Source organism: Salmo salar, chromosome ssa02 (genome assembly GCF_905237065.1).
Source record: "Salmo salar chromosome ssa02, Ssal_v3.1, whole genome shotgun sequence".
NCBI classification, from domain to species: domain Eukaryota; kingdom Metazoa; phylum Chordata; class Actinopteri; order Salmoniformes; family Salmonidae; genus Salmo; species Salmo salar.
The window spans coordinates 74,394,965-74,412,234 of NC_059443.1; the positions used below are offsets into that span (position 1 = coordinate 74,394,965).

The following is a 17,270-nucleotide window of genomic DNA, read 5'->3' on the forward strand; positions in this document are numbered from 1 at the left end:
ATTACTAGTAGGTCTATAACCTCTCTGTATAATACTGTATCATTACTAGTAGGTCTATAACATCTCTGTATAATATCATTACTAGTAGGTCTATAACCTCTCTGTATAATACTGTATCATTACTAGCAGGTCTATAACCTCTCTGTATAATATCATTACTAGTAGGACTATAACCTCTCTGTATAATACTGTATCATTACTAGCAGGTCTATAACCTCTCTGTATAATATCATTACTAGCAGGTCTATAACCTCTCTGTATAATACTGTATCATTACTAGTAGGTCTATAACCTCTCTGTATAATACTGTATCATTACTAGCAGGTCTATAACCTCTCTGTATAATACTGTATCATTACTAGTAGGTCTATAACATCTCTGTATAATACTGTATCATTACTAGTAGGTATATAACCTCTCTGTATAATACTGCATCATTACTAGTAGGTATATAACCTCTCTGTATAATACTGTATCATTACTAGTTGGTCTATAACCTCTCTGTATAATACTGTATCATTACTAGTAGCTCTATAACCTCTCTGTATAATACTGTATCATTACTAGTAGCTCTATAACCTCTCTGTATAATACTGTATCATTACTAGTAGTAGTAGTAGTAGTAGTAGTAGGTCTATTGTGCTATGAGGTTTGGGTTTTTATGGCGCTGAAGGTAAAGTTCACCACTGGTTCAAGCCCCATTCTGGCTGTTCCACCCCTCTTACGTTACTCTAAAGGCCCAAGAGGTCAAAGTGGGAAAGGAATATGGAGAGAAATGATTAACCATGTAGTGTCCACTTGATGGCAGTACATACACTTGTTATAAGGACTATTGTCTTGTTGGTCCTTTGTGGCTCATTCTGTAGAGCACGGCACTGGCAAAGCCTGGGTTGTGGGTTCCATTCCTTTTGGGGTCACCCATTTGTAAAAGTATCCAACTCTATGGGTGAGTCTTCCACTGCCTGTTCACCCCGCTATCATCCAGAAGGCGAGGTCAGTACAGGTGCATCAAAGCTGGGACCGAGATACTGAAAAACAGCTTCTATTTCAAGGCCATCAGACTGTTAAATAGCCATCACTAGGCGGCTTCCACTTAGAGGCTGCTGCCCTATATACATAGACTTGAAATCACTGGCCACTTTAATAATGGAACACCAGTCACTTTAATAATGTTTACATATTTTTGCTTTACTCATCTCATATCTATATACTGTATTCTGTACTACTGTATTAAGTCTATGTCACTCCGACATTGCTCATCCTAATATTTACATATTACTTAATTCCATTCTTTTAATTTTAGGTTGTGTGTATTGTTGTGAATTGTTATGTCACGTCCTGACCAGTATAAGGGGTTATTGGTTATTGTAGTTTGGTCTGGACGTGGCAGGGGGTATTTGTTTTATGTGGTTCGGGGTTTATGGGATATGTATTTATGTAAGAGGGGTGTTTGATTTATGTGTTCTGGGGTTTTTGGGTAATGTTCTGGTTTTGTATTTCTATGGTTTTCTATGTTGTGTATTTCTTTGTTGGCCTGGTATAGCTCTCAATCAGGAACAGCTGTACATCGTTGTTACTGATTGAGAGTCATACTTAAGTAGCCCTGTTTTCACCTGTCCCTTTGTGGGAAGTGTTGTTTGCATAGCTGTGTGGTTTAGCCTGCAATCATGGTTTGTTTGTGTTCAATAAAAGTCATTATGAGCACTCAACCCGCTGCGCCTTGGTCCACTACGTACGACGACCGTTCGTGTTAGATATTACTGCACTGTTGGAGCTAGAAACAGAAGAATTTCGCTTTTTCCTTCATCTTGTTCAACTGCTACCATGCACCTGCAAAATAGATTGCTCAGATGTGCAAGTGCCTTTTGAATTTTGAGCTACACCTGTAATAACATCTGCTGAACATGTTTATGTAACAAATACAATTTGATTTGATTTTCTGTCTTTGTTGGGTTGCAGACATCCTGTCTGAGGGAGTTCTGATATTATCTCCTCTCACCTAACCACCACATGACACATACAGCTGAGTGTACAGGAGCCGCTGGCAGGCGTCGCTGACACAGCATGAATCAAACAGTGAGATTTACAACCAAAATCATTATGCTCTCTCTCTTTCACACACACACACAGACACATACAACGTGTACAGGCCCGCTCTCCATGGCGAGAACGAGTGCTCATACCTCTGAAGGATCCGTTTGTTTGGTGAGAGAACAAGTTTCTCACCAGAGGACTGAGAGAGAGAGAGAGAGAATAGCCTATGGGGTGGGAATGAGGGAACCAAAACAAGTTTTTCACCAACGTGCTGGTTTTTCTTTTTTTATATTGATAAGAGGACGGAGAGAGAGAGCGAGAGAGAGAGAATAGCATATGGGGTGGGAATGAGAGAACCGAAACATACTGTATGTTCATTAGTAGGCCTGTAAAGTTGGGAGATAAAGATAGAAAACAAATGAGACGGTCTACCGCCGCGACGCCCATCCCCGTAATGTCTCATCCCTGAACGTTTCACAACTACCGGTTGACTGCGGCTGGAATTGTGACGGATCGACGCACTGAGCATGTCAGGGCGAGTTTTATAGAAATGCGTTTGGAAATAAAATCAGTAACAAAAACGTCTTTCAAAATCATTTGGGGATGTTCGACTCACGAGGATGCTTGAAGGAATTTGATTTTCCACTTTGACAACTCTAAACTGTTTGGATGAATTCTATTTTTCAAGACTTCCAAGTTCGCCACAGGTCTCTATCACAGCCCAACTTGTTGCTATTGAAATTATATCTAGCTCAAATACAGTTGTAGGTCTATGTCACTCATCTTTCTTAGTTTGAACAACGGTCAATATTGAATTAAACGTTTAACCACTAACTGGATAAAACGAGAAGATGTTGGAGAAATATTCCCGGCACAGCCCCGGAGGCGCGCCCGTCCCGAACACGGACCTGCAACTCAAACTACCCGAGAGCAACGTGGGTACCGGAGGCCAAGAGAAAGATAACGGGTCTGGGCAGAAACTGGTGGAGATAACGGGACCGGCGCTGTCCAAACGGAAACTACTGGTCGGTCTGGACCTGCTCTGTCTGGTTCTGGGTATGTACAATTTAGGCTATTATCTTTTTATCAGATCAACTTTTTACGATTCATAATTTTTATCATATCCACTTTTTATTTGTTTTATCTTTTACCATTTTATCGTATCACCTTTTCTTCCCTTAAAAAAAAAGAATATATTTTTCAAATCAACTTTTTATAATTTAAGCCTACCTGGACCTGCTTCTGCTTTAATAAAAACGATCTTCGAGTTATTTTCATAAAAATAACTTACATTGTTAATAAAAAATTAATAATTTATAAAGTTTATAAACTTCAAATCTTCCAGTAGGTCTATAAAACATTTTCATCATTCATTCTATTGTTTATTGTTAGGATACAGCTATATTCCAAATAATGGTGTATTTATTGCTTTATGGCGACACTGAATGCCCGCTGTCATTTTACTCTTTATTTTAAATCAAACATTTATTGACTACAATTATTGTTTTATAACGCGCGTTGAAAGCTTTCTATTATACACTACATGGCCGAAAGTATGTGGACTTCCCTTCAAATTAGTGGATTCGCCTATTTCAGCCACACCCATTACTGACAGGTGTATAAAATCGAGCACACAGCCATGCAATCTCCATAGACAAACATTGGCAGTAGAATGGCCTTACTGAAGAGCTCAGTGACTTTCAACGTGGCACCACATTTCCAACAACTCAGTTCGTCAAATTTCTCCACTGCTAGAGCTGCCCTGGTCAACTGTAAGTGCTGTTATTGTGAAATGGAAACGTCTAGTGTGACTCCAAATCCAGACCTCCATGGTTTGATAAATTGGATTTCCATTGATTATTTTTGTGTGATTTTGTTGTCAGCACATTCAACTATGTAAAGAAAAAAGTATTTAATAAGATTATTTCTTTCATTCAGATCTAGGATGTGTTGTTTAAGTGTTCCCTTTATTTTTTTGAGCAGTATATTTCAATTAAATTGCAAAAGATTCAAATATCAACATTTGAATAGTTCATGAAAGTCAGCCTAGCCTACGTCACCTTTCCACCTGGTGGCTGAGCCGTTGTTGCTCCCAGACCTGAATCCAATTGAGCACATCTGGGACATCATGTCTCGCTCCATCCACCAACGCCACGTTGCACCACAGACTGTCCAGGAGTTGGCGGATGCTTTAGTCCAGGTCTGGGAGGAGATCCCTCAGGAGACCATCCGCCACCTCATCAGGAGCACTCAAAATTAAAGTGGAAAACCACACTACAGGCTGATCCAACTTTGATGTAATGTCCTTAAAACAAGTCAAAATGAGGCTCAGTAGTGTGTGTGGCCTCCACGTGCCTGTATGACCTCCCTACAACGCCTGGGCAGGGGAACGGGCGGGCCAGTACATAGCATCAATGCCTTCCTCTTGCAGGAACTGCTGACACACTCCAGCCACATGAGGTCTAGCATTGTCTTGCATTAGGAGGAACCCAGGGCCAACCGCACCAGCATATGGTCTCACAAGGGGTCTGAGGATCTCATCTCGGTACCTAATGGCAGTCAGGCTACCTCTGGCGAGCACATGGAGGGCTGTGCGGCCCCCCAAAGAAATGCCACCCCACACCATGCCTGACCCACCGCCAAACCGGTCATGCTGGAGGATGTTGCAGGCAGCAGAACGTTCTCCACGGCGTCTCCAGACTCTGTCACGTCTGTCACGTGCTCAGTGTGAGCCTGCTTTCATCTGTGAAGAGCACAGGGCGCCAGTGACGAATTTGCCAATCTTGGTGTTCTCTGGCAAATGCCAAACGTCCTGCACGGTGTTGGGCTGTAAGCACAACCCCCACCTGTGGACGCTGGGCCCTCATACCACCCTCATGGAGTCTGTTTCTGACCGTTTGAGCAGACACATGCACATTTGTGGCCTGCTGGAGGTCATTTTGCAGGGCTCTGGCAGTGCTTCTCCTGCTCCTCCTTGCACAAAGGCGGAGGTAGCGGTCCTGCTGCTGGGTTGTTGCCCTCCTACGGCCTCCTCCACGTCTCCTGATGTACTGGCCTGTCTCCTGGTAGCGCCTCCATGCTCTGGACACTACGCTGACAGACACAGCAAACCTTCTTGCCCCAGCTCGCATTGATGTGCCATCCTGGATGAGCTGCACTACCTGAGCCACTTGTGTGGGTTGTAGACTCCGTCTCATGCTACCACTAGAGTGAAAGCACCGCCAGCATTCAAAAGTGACCAAAACATCAGCCAGGAAGCATAGGAACTGAGAATTGATTTCACAGAAGTGTGATTGACTTGGAGTTACATTGTGTTGTTTAAGTGTTCCCTTTATTTTTTTGAGCAGTGTATATTTGACTATGAGATAGTAGCCTATAGTTTCGTTGTTGTTTCACATCTAGGCTATTTATGATACACAGTGAGCGTGAGGACATTGAATCAGGAATTAGCACTAGCGCAAATCAACAGGTTGTTCAACATTATCATAAACAATTTCTTCAACAAAAACGAAATAAATTGGGAAAAATAAATTGAAGCTCTAAATTATTCTCACTCTCAGTGTTCTCTCTCGCTGCACGCAAGCTCTCGATGCCAGTTGGCTCGAGCAGGCCAAGGGAATTCTACACTTTCCATGACAACCAGGGTTCAGGGAAGAGCTAGGCCTGGGGAATTGTGTGTAGTACAAATACATAAATAAACAATCCCTGTGTATGTGCGTGTGTGTGCGTGCGCGTGCACTCCCTTTATGCATCTGATGACATTTCTCAAACTGTGGTTATGTAAGAGCAGCTAATTCACTTAGCCTATGTCCCAAATTACACCATATTCCCTATATAGTGTACTATTTTAACCAGGGCCCATGGGTCTCTGCACTCTTAGAAAAAAAGTTCCAAAAGGGTTCTTCGGCTGTCCCCATAGGAGAACCCTTTTTGGTTCCATGTAAGAACCCTGTGTAGAAAGGGTTCTACATGCAACCCAAAACGGTTCTACCTGGAACCAAAGGAGTTCTACCTGCAAACAAAAAGGGTTCTTCAAAGGGTTTTGCTATATGGGGACAGCTGAAGAACCCTTTTAGGTTCTTGATAGCTTTTTTTTCTACAAGTGTGGGCCAAAGTATATTATAGTGCACTACTTTGGCCCACACTTGTTATAATAAAGAGTGAATAGGATGTCATTTTGGACACCTCTCTCTCTCTCTCTGATCCCCTCCTACTTGTCTAGAGGAGAAGGAGTGCTGATCAGGGATCAGGTCCCCACCTGTCCCTGTATTCCTATTCATTGTGATCTACAAGGCTGCTACAGATGTGATGCAGGGACGGACTGGGACCAGAATCCAGCCTGGGCATTTCTAACACACTGGCCCATTTGTTTCCCAGAGGCCACCAATTATTAGCCCAAATAATGATCATTTTGTGCAAAAACACCAATTTAGACCAGTCCACTGGGCTACAGATGGACCAATTTAGACCAGTCCACTGGGCTACAGATGGACCAATTTGGCCAAGCTGCCCTATGACCAGTCCACCCTATATGTGGTGTATATGTGAGGACCAGTACCCTGGACAAAGCTATGGGGAGACTTGTTGTCTAGAGGAGTTGGAGTGCTGATCAGGGATCAGGTCCCTTCCTGTCCATGTGTTCGTGTTCATTGTGATCTAGAAGGCAGAACTGATCCTATATCAGCCCTCCTACACTGAGACACTTGATACAGTCCAATCAAGCTGCTGATAGGAAGAACACAAGACAGATACTATCAATGTTGTGTATAATGGTTCTAGAGAGAGGAGATGAAGAGAGAGGAAGATAGACAGAGAGAGGAAAGGAAGGGAGGGATGGAAAGAGAGAATGAGTAAGATAGAGCGAGAGAGAATGAAAAGAGTGTGTGTGTGTGTCTGTGTGTGTGTAGGAGACTGACAGTGCTAGCTCAGACCCACAGTCTCTCTTTGTTTGGTTGTAATGTTAGAGAATTGAACTGGTCTCACAAACAGCCATCCTCTCCTCTCCTCTCCTCTCCTCTCCTCTCCTCTCCTCTCCTCTCCTCTCCTCTCCTCTCCTCTCCTCTCCTCTCCTCTCCTCTCCTCTCCTCTCCTCTCCTCTCCTCTCCTCTCCTCCCCCTTCCCTTCCCCTCCTCTCCTCTCTCCCTTTCTCTCACACCATACCCACCCCCCCTCTCCATCTCCTGTCCTCTCTCCCCATTCCCTCCCTCCTCTCCTTTTCTCATCTCCTCTCTTGTATGCTCCTGTATACTGGTCTCAGATCAGATCTAATGGGATCCATAACTTGTTATAATAGAGATGTTGTCCCAAGGGTGTTGTGACCTCACATTCCAGCAGTGAGTCTAACCATTTAGTTTCTCTGGAGAAAAACCCTGGGTTCCCACTCTCTCACTCTCCCTTTCAGTCACTCTCTCTCTTCCTCCAACTCACCCTCCCCCAAATGCTCCCTCTCCCCCCATATGAACTGCTACAACAGAGAGGAAATATGAAACATAGATTAAATCTGTTGACGTAATTCATATGGTCAGTGTTTTAGAAGGACATTGTGTGTCAATGTGATGTTTAAGGCCAGGATTCAATCCAAACACCCAATGTGATGATGATGTATGAATGTAGGTGAATGTTATGGTTTACAGTGAGCTTTTAAAGTATGTTTCTATACTGTGTAATATAGCTTATGATGCAAAACCACATTTTTGTCAAGCAGACAAGTATGGTCTGAACTCAACTCTCTCTCTCCACCTCCACTTCTGTCTTTCTCTCTCTACCTCTACTTCTGTCTTTCTCTCTCTCTCTACTTCTCTTTCTGTCTTTCTCTCTCGCTCTCTCTACCTCACTTCTGTCTTTCACTATATCTCTCTCTCTCTCTCTCTCCACCTCTGCTTGTCTTTCACTATCTCTCACTCTCTCCACCTCTACTTCTGTCTTTCTCTCTCTCTCTCTACCTCCACTTCTGTCTTTCATCATCTCTCTCTCTCTACCTCCACTCCTTCCTCTCTCTCTGGTTCTTTATGTTTGACAGGTTGTAGCCTCATCCTTTATGTTTCAGAGAGTTTGTGTGTGTGTGTGTGCATGTGTGGTTAAGGTGGACCGGTTTGTTTTAGGTCTATCTCTCCTTTCATTCTCCCCTCCCCCCTCTCTCTCTCCTCTCTCCCTCTCTTTCTTTCTCTCGCTCTCTGTTTCTGTCTGTCTCTGTCTTTCTCTCTGTTGCAGTCTCTCTGTCTCTCTCTCTCTTTTGGCTCAGTTCAGTTCTATAATCTTTATTGGCATAATGAATCTGTCTCACATTGTCAAAGCTAGAACATGTTGAAACAATAAAACTCCCTCCCTCCCTCCCTCCCTCCAGCCTCCATCCCGTTCTTGGTGTGTGAGCTGAAGGCAGTGAGTCCATATAGCAGAGGGTTTTTCTGTGGTGATCCCAGCATCATGTATCCATACCTACACAGAGAGGCTATACCAGATCAGCTGCTCATTACTGGTGGGATCATCATCACCGGACTCACTGTGAGTATCACACACTCTTCGTCATCATCACCATCATCATCATCACATGATTGTTAAACAATAGTACTTGTAGTAACCTATTCTCAGAAGCCATAATAACAATAATAATAATCAAATCAAAATCAAACCACATTTTATTGGTCACATACACATGGTTAGCAGTGCAGTAATATCTAACAAGTAATCTAACAGTACACAAATCTAAAGGGGTGAATGAGAATATGTACATATACATATATGGATGAGTGGCATTGCCAAGGTGCAATAGATGGTATAAAATACAGTATATACATGTGATATGAGTAATGTAAGATATGTAAACATTATTAAAAGTGGCATAATACTACTACTACTAATAATACTACTACTAATAATACTAATAATAATAATACCAATACTAATACTACTACTACTACTAATACTACTAATAATACTACCACAAATAATACTAATACTACTACTAATACCACTATTAATACTACTAATAGTAATACTACTACTAATACTACTACTACTGATAATGGTACTAATAATAACACCAGTGCTAATAATACTACTAATACCACTACTAATAATACTACTAATAGTAATACTACGACTAATACTACTACTTATACTACTAATACTAATACTACTAATAATAATACAATCTCGCAATTGTCAGTTCAGTTCTCCTCTCGTGTTTGTCACCAGACTAATAATAAAACAGTCACTATTGCTCTCCCTCCCTCCCTCCCTCCCTCCCTCCCTCCCTCCCCCTCCCTCCCTCCCTCCCTCCCTCCCTCCCTCCCTCCCTCAATCCCCCTCCAGATAGCTTTAGGGGAGTGTTACCGGGTGCATTACCGAGGGGTCAGCTCCAAAGCCTTCGTCAGGAACCTCTACGTCTCATGCCTGTATAAGGTGCGGCAATCTCCCTTCTGCATTCATCAGGTTTTAATAACATAAGATGCTAAAACATCTGTCATAGGCAGTCATAAACATGATCAAAAAGTGTTACACACAATTTCATTGTTATTTGTTGCACATGTAAGAAGTTGGGTTCCTTCCTGTTTGGCTATATATTTATTTCTGTATTTCTGTATTTTATTTCTGTAAGGAGTTAGGTTCCTTCCTGTTCGGCTGCTGCGTCGGCCAATCCCTGACCAACATGGCCAAGCTGAGCGTGGGGCGGCTGCGACCTCACTTCCTGTCTGTGTGCGGCGTCTCGTACGCCTCGCTCAACTGCACCCTCGGAACCTACGTCTCCACGGTAACCTGCAGAAAGACAGACCACCGATTGGAGGAGGAGGCCAGGTGTGTGTGTGTGTGTGTGTGTTGGGGGGTGAGGGCAGGTGTGTGTGTGTGTTGGGGGTGAGGGCAGGTGTGTGTGTGTGTGTGTGTGTGTGTGTGTGTGTTTGGGGGTAAGTGCAGGTGTGTGTGTGTGTGTTGGGGGATGAGGGCAGGTGTGTGTGTGTGTTGGGGGGTAAGTGGAGAGTGTGTGTGTTGGGGGATGAGGGCAGGTGTGTGTGTGTGTGTTGGAGGGGTGAGGGCAGGTGTGTGTGTGTGTGTGTTGGGGGGTGAGGGCAGGTGTGTGTGTGTTGGGGGATGAGGGCAGGTGTGTGTGTGTTGTGGGGGTGAGGGCAGGTGTGTGTGTGTGTGTGTGTGTTGGGGGATGAGGGCAGGTGTGTGTGTGTTGGGGGGGTGAGGGCAGGTGTGTGTGTGTTGGGGGGGTGAGGGCAGGTGTGTGTGTGTGTGTGTGTTGGGGGTGAGGGCAGGTGTGTGTGTGTGTGTGTGTGTGTGTGTGTGTGTGGGGGTAAGTGCAGGTGTGTGTGTGTGTGTGTTGGGGGATGAGGGCAGGTGTGTGTGTGTGTTGGGGGGTAAGTGGAGGTGTGTGTGTGTTGGGGGATGAGGGCAGGTGTGTGTGTGTGTGTTGGAGGGGTGAGGGCAGGTGTGTGTGTGTGTGTGGGGGGGTGAGGGCAGTTGTGTGTGTGTTGGGGGATGAGGGCAGGTGTGTGTGTGTTGTGGGGGTGAGGGCAGGTGTGTGTGTGTGTGTGTGTGTGTGTTGGGGGGATGAGGGCAGGTGTGTGTGTGTTGGGGGGTGAGGGCAGGTGTGTGTGTGTTGGGGGGTGAGGGCAGGTGTGTGTGTGTGTGTGTTGGGGGTGAGGGCAGGTGTGTGCGTGTTGGGGGTGAGGGCAGGTGTGTGCGTGTTGGGGGGGTAAGTGCAGGTGTGTGTGTGTTGGGGGATGAGGGCAGGTGTGTGTGTGTTGGGGGGGTGAGGGCAGGTGTGTGTGTGTGTGTGTGTTGGGGGGTGAGGGCAGGTGTGTGTGTGTGTTGGGGGGTGAGGGCTGGTGTGTGTGTGTGTGTGTTGGGGGGTGAGGGCAGGTGTGTGTGTGTGTGTGTGTTGGGGGGTGAGGGCAGGTGTGTGTGTGTGTGTGTGTGTTGGGGGGTGAGGGCAGGTGTGTGTGTGTGTGTGTGTTGGGGGGTGAGGGCAGGTGTGTGTGTGTGTGTTGGGGGGTGAGGGCAGGTGTGTGTGTGTGTGTTGGGGGGTGAGGGCAGGTGTGTGTGTGTTTGGGGGGTGAGGGCAGGTGTGTGTGTGTGTGTTGGGGGTGAGGGCAGGTGTGTGTGTGTTGGGGGGTGAGGGCAGGTGTGTGTGTGTGTGTGTTGGGGGGTGAGGGCAGGTGTGTGTGTGTGTTGGGGGGTGAGGGCAGGTGTGTGTGTGTGTTGGGGGGTGAGGGCAGGTGTGTGTGTGTGTTGGGGGGTGAGGGCAGGTGTGTGTGTGTGTGTGTGTGTGTGTGTTGGGGGGGTGAGGGCAGGTGTGTGTGTTGGGGGATGAGGGCAGGTGTGTGTGTGTGTGTGTGAGTTGGGGGGATGAGGGCAGGTGTGTGTGTGTTGGGGGGGTGAGGGCAGGTGTGTGTGTTGGGGGGATGAGGGCAGGTGTGTGTGTGTGTGAGTTGGGGGGATGAGGGCAGGTGTGTGTGTGTTGGGGGGGTGAGGGCAGGTGTGTGTGTGTGTGTGTGTAGTAAGCATTTGTTTTGTATGTTATTTTCAGGAAATCATTCTTCTCTGGTCATGCTTCGTTTGCAATGTACACCATGCTGTATCTAGCAGTAAGTATCTCCCACACACACACACACACACACTGTGAACCATCCTCCCAGTGGGTCTGAAAGCAGAGAGTGATTGAAAAGAAGGGAGCTGAGAGACAGAAAGAGAGTGATTGAAAAGAAGGGAGCTGAGAGACAGAAAGAGAGTGATTGAAAAGAAGGGAGCTGAGAGACAGAAAGAGAGAAAAGAGAGGAGCTGAAAGCGATTGAAAGAAAGAAGAAGTAGGGCAGACAGAGATGTCTTTGTTCCCCTCTGGCAGGGGAGGGGATTGACCTCTGTCTCTCTATACTACACTCCTCTATTGTGTGAGGGCAGGGCCATAGAGATAGAGTTGAGTCAGAACTGGGCTGCATCTTTGAAGATAAATACAGTATAATTCAGTATAATTCAGTATAATATAGTGTAAAACAGTATAATTCGGTATAATACAGTATAATGTAGTATAATAGAGTATAATTCAGTATAATACTATATGTACAATGTGTGTGTAGTAATCAACATTTTTCCCTCCCTCCCTCCCTCCCGCTCTTCAGTTCTACCTCCAAGCCAGGTGGTGTTGGCGAGGGGCCAGGTTACTCAGACCCCTCATACAGTTCTTCCTGGTTCTACTAGCTGTGTATACAGGTACTTACAGGTGTATTGATAACAAAAATAAATAATTTTATTTCACCTTTATTTAACCAGGTAGGCACGTTGAGAACAAGTTCTCATTTACAACTGCGACCTGGCCAAGATAAAGCAAAGCAGTTCGACAACAGAGTTACACATGGAATAAAACAAACATACAGTCAATAATATAGCAGAAAAAATAAGTCTATATACAAAGTGAGCAAATGAGGTGAGATAAGGGCAAAACAGGCCATGGTGGTGAAGTAAATACAATATAGCAAGTAAAACACTGATCAGTGATGGGGGAAAGCTACTCTGAAAATATAGTGTAGCCAACTACTAACGACTTGTCGTGGGACGACTCCCCAACTGATAGTGACGAAGGACCGCTTTCCCAGACACTGATTACGGCCGGGATTCAATCCCAGATGCGTTGTCGACAAGCCACTGTACTGTCAACAACGTGCCTTTTAAAGGAACATCTTCCTGACGTTCGGGGAGGTTGTGTTCATGTTAAATGCTGTACATGTCAGTTCAAGCTTAAATGTCCTGTCAAAGTCACGTGCAGTTGGTTTATGGACACCACAGATTGGACTGAATCTCAACCTAAACCTACATTCTGGGCTCAGAAGCATTTTTCAATGGAGAATCGTCATGGAACATGTTTTTAATCCAGGACGAGGCGTAATCTGTGTCTGGGAATCCAGCCCATTATATATTCTGAATGACATTGCTGATATGTTATAATGGTCTATGGATGTTCATAGCGTCTCAGAACTCTCCCTGAGTAGTCCGTCCACAATGTGGTTATTCATCGTGTCACAGAAGTTGTCATGTAGAGAAGAGGACCAAGGCGCAGCGGGATTGTGGACACTCATGTTTATTAAAGGAAACATGTAAAGCATCCACTTGAACAAAAAAACAATAAACAGTACTTACACCGGTAACAGTGTGGCAGGCTCAAACCAACGCAGTGCACACAACCCCAAAGAAAAAAAAACACACACCTATATAGGACTTCCAATCAAAGGCAACTCAACACACCTGCCTTCAATTGGAAGTCCCAATCACCCACACAACATTTAACAAACACAAACCACCTGCCACATCCTGACCAAGACTAACACAATACACCCTCTGCTGGTCAGAACGTGACAGTACCCCCCCCTTCAAGATGCACCTAAAAAAAAGAAAAACAAGAAAATCCCCAATACCCCAACAAACAATAACCCCTAACAAATAAGGGAGGGTGGCTGCCGTCAACGACGGCCCTGTGCTACACCCTCCCTCCCTCCCCAACCCACCTATCCTGGAGGTGGCTCAGGTGCAGGCAGCTCGGGGCAGTCCGGCAGCTCGGGGCAGCTCGGGGCAGTCCGGCAGCTCTGACGAATGTTGACCGTCGGGCAGCTCTGACGAATGTTGACCGTCGGGCAGCTCTGACGAATGTTGACCGTCGGGCAGCTCTGACGAATGTTGACCGTCGGGCAGCTCTGACGAATGTTGACCGTCGGGCAGCTCTGACGAATGTTGACCGTCGGGCAGCTCTGACGAATGTTGACCGTCGGGCAGCTCTGACAAATGTTGACCGTCGGGCAGCTCTGACAAATGTTGACCGTCGGGCAGCTCTGACAAATGTTGACCGTCGGGCAGCTCTGACAAATGTTGACCGGCGGGCAGCTCTGACAAATGTTGACCGGCGGGCAGCTCTGACAAATGTTGACCGGCGGGCAGCTCTGACAAATGTTGACCGGCGGGCAGCTCTGACAAATGTTGACCGGCGGGCAGCTCTGACAAATGTTGACCGGCGGGCAGCTCTGACAAATGTTGACCGGGCGGGCAGCTCTGACAAATGTTGACCGGCGGGCAGCTCTGACAAATGTTGACCGGCGGGCAGCTCTGACAAATGTTGACCGGCGGGCAGCTCTGACAAATGTTGACCGGCGGGCAGCTCTGACGACTTGACTGGCACTCCAGTCTTGCCCCGTCAACCAGCCCTTGTGCCCCCCCCTAAAAAAATCTTGGGGGTGCCTCTCGGTCTCCCTTACCCGTCGTGTTCCCCAGTCCTCGCCAAACTTCTTCCGCTGCTTGGTCCTTGTTTGGTGGGTGGTTCTGTCACAGCAGTTGTCATGTAGAGAAGAGGACCAAGGTGCAGCGGGATTGTGGACACTCATGTTTATTAAAGGAAACATGTAAAGCATCCGCTTGAACAAAAAAACTATAAACAGTACTTACACCGGTAACAGTGTGGCAGGCTCAAACCAATGCAGTGCACACAAACAACCACCCACAACCCCAAAGAAAAACACACACACCTATATAGGACTTCCAATCAAAGGCAACTCAACACACCTGCCTTCAATTGGAAGTCCCAATCACCCACACAACATTTAACAAACACAAACCACCTGCCACATCCTGACCAAGACTAACACAATACACCCTCTGCTGGTCAGGACGTGACACATCGGGACTACTGTCTTTCCAATTGTTGTTTAATCTCTGCTCTGAGTAAAAAAAAATATATATAATTATACATTTGTAAAATAAATAATTAAATACATTTTCCTAATACATTTGCCTGGCTGTCTGGTGCAGTTTTGATAGAATCCTGGTCTTCTCTTGTCAATTGTTGTCACTTTGTTCAGTTGCTGTCCACTGGATTGCTGTAATTGGCCCATTAGCCTGTCAATCAAATGCCCCAAATTCTAGGGCGGGGCTTGACAATGGGTCATTTTCTCTGTACTACTGTAATATGTATTTTTCTCATTGTTGAGTGACAATTCCAAATATTTAACAGGTACGTTTCTAAACTGTAATCTCTTCGCAGGCCTGACTAGGATATCTGACTATCGACATCATCCCTCTGATGTCATCACTGGCTACATACAGGGAGCCTTGACTGCCTACTGGGTGGTGAGTTGATATGTGTGTGTGTATATATGTAGGTGTGTGTGTGTGTGTTATCCTAAGTGTGTATAACCAGTGTGTTTCTCTCTGTCCTCCAGGCCTTCCACGTCTCCTCCATGTTTAAAGACTACAACTCTACCCTCTCTCCTAGCCTGGACAACCCCCCATCACCACACCTCCTCCATGTTTAAAGACTACAACTCTACCCTCTCTCCTAGCCTGGACAACCCCCCATCACCACACCTCCTCCATGTTTAAAGACTACAACTCTACCCTCTCTCCTAGCCTGGACAACCCCCTGTCACCACACCTCCTCCATGTTTAAAGACTACAACTCTACCCTCTCTCCTAGCCTGGACAACCCCCCATCACCACACCTCCTCCATGTTTAAAGACTACAACTCTACCCTCTCTCCTAGCCTGGACAACCCCCCATCACCACACCTCCTCCATGTTTAAAGACTACAACTCTACCCTCTCTCCTAGCCTGGACAACCCCCTGTCACCACACCTCCTCCATGTTTAAAGACTACAACTCTACCCTCTCTCCTAGCCTGGACAACCCCCTGTCACCACACCTCCTCCATGTTTAAAGACTACAACTCTACCCTCTCTCCTAGCCTGGACAACCCCCCATCACCACACCTCCTCCATGTTTAAAGACTACAACTCTACCCTCTCTCCTAGCCTGGACAACCCCCCATCACCACACCTCCTCCATGTTTAAAGACTACAACTCTACCCTCTCTCCTAGCGTGGACAACCCCTGTCACCACACCGTCTGTTAGGGGATAGGTCTGTGTGTGTTTCTGTGTTAGTGAAGTGTTTCAGAACAAGTCCTGTGAAGTCACTTACCTCAGTATTCTGTGGGAGAGAGATTAAGAGAAAGAAAGGGAGACGGGAGAAAAAAGAGGGAGAGAGGATAGTGGGAGAGAAAGAGAAGGGGAGACAGAGACACAGAGAGAGATGGGAAAGAAAAAGAGGGAGAGAAAAAGAGGCAGAGAGCGAGAGGGGGGAGGTAGTGGGAGAGAGGGAGAGAAAAAGAGGGACAGAGAGAGAAGTGGGGGAGATAGAGGGAGAGAAAAAGAGGGGGAGACAAAGAGACACAGAGAGAGCCTGTTCTCTGTGGCTCAGTTGGTAGAACCTGTCCTCTGTAGAACCTGTCCTCTGTGGCTCAGTTGGTAGAACCTGTCCTCTGTGGCTCAGTTGGTAGAACCTGTCCTCTGTGGCTCAGTTGGTAGAACCTTTCCTCTGTAGAACCTGTCCTCTGTGGCTCAGTTGGTAGAACCTGTCCTCTGTAGCTCAGTTGGTAGAACCTGTCCTCTGTGGTTCAGTTGGTAGAACCTGTCCTCTGTGGCTCAGTTGGTAGAACCTGTCCTCTGTAGATCAGTTGGTAGAACCTGTCCTCTGTGGCTCAGTTGGTAGAACCTGTCCTCTGTGGCTCAGTTAGTAGAACCTGTCCTCTGTGGCTCAGTTGGTAGAACCTTTCCTCTGTAGAACCTGTCCTCTGTGGCTCAGTTGGTAGAACCTGTCCTCTGTAGCTCAGTTGGTAGAACCTGTCCTCTGTGGCTCAGTTGGTAGAACCTGTCCTCTGTGGCTCAGTTGGTAGAACCTGTTCTCTGTGGCTCAGTTGGTAGAACCTGTTCTCTGTGGCTCAGTTGGTAGAACCTGTTCTCTGTGGCTCAGTTGGTAGAACCTGTCCTCTGTGGCTCAGTTGGTAGAGCATGCCATTTGCAACACCAGGATTGTGGGTTTGATTCCTGGGGCCTCCCCATACGTAAAAATGTGTACATGACTGACTGAAAGTTGGATAAAAAGTGCCTGGTAATGGAATATGTAAATCCATATTAGCGCCTCACAAACTATGTATGTAAATAATCCACTTTTAAAGGGCTGATCTGGGATTGGTAGGTCCACATCTGTTTTTTTACTTCTTAACGAATGATAACAGAGAACGCTTTGTTGTTCTTTTAAATCCCGGATTGCCCCTTTTAAATAAAGTCCACCTGTACTAAACCAGATGATTATGTTAGTCTGGGATTCAATCTGATTGCGCTTTGTCAACAATGCCATTAACGCCATTCATAGGCAATGTCCGCACCTTTCGGGGAGACCACATTCACCGCTGCATATGT

The 17,270-nt window shown here is 46.1% G+C and overlaps 1 protein-coding gene across 1 annotated transcript; it reads left to right on the forward strand.

The window, feature by feature from the left end:
* Positions 1-2,267: 2,267 nt before the first annotated feature.
* On the forward strand, positions 2,268-16,104 carry LOC106592432 (phospholipid phosphatase 3). The gene is made up of 8 exons (XM_014183781.2): positions 2,268-3,090; positions 8,378-8,535; positions 9,346-9,435; positions 9,632-9,828; positions 11,564-11,621; positions 12,153-12,243; positions 15,056-15,141; positions 15,234-16,104. Exons 1-8 carry the CDS (start codon positions 2,886-2,888, stop codon positions 15,324-15,326), a joined length of 978 nt encoding a protein of 325 aa, XP_014039256.2. The 5' UTR covers positions 2,268-2,885; the 3' UTR covers positions 15,327-16,104.
* Positions 16,105-17,270: the final 1,166 nt, after the last annotated feature.

Bases quoted from the DNA above. Each gene is read 5' to 3' on its own strand.
- LOC106592432 (XM_014183781.2), top strand. From the start codon at position 2,886: ATGTTGGAGAAATATTCCCGGCACAGCCCCGGAGGCGCGCCCGTCCCG. The intron at 8,536-9,345 runs GTGAGTATCACA...ATCCCCCTCCAG, and splicing joins TCATCATCACCGGACTCACT to ATAGCTTTAGGGGAGTGTTA. The intron at 12,244-15,055 runs GTACTTACAGGT...ATCTCTTCGCAG, and splicing joins TCTACTAGCTGTGTATACAG to GCCTGACTAGGATATCTGAC.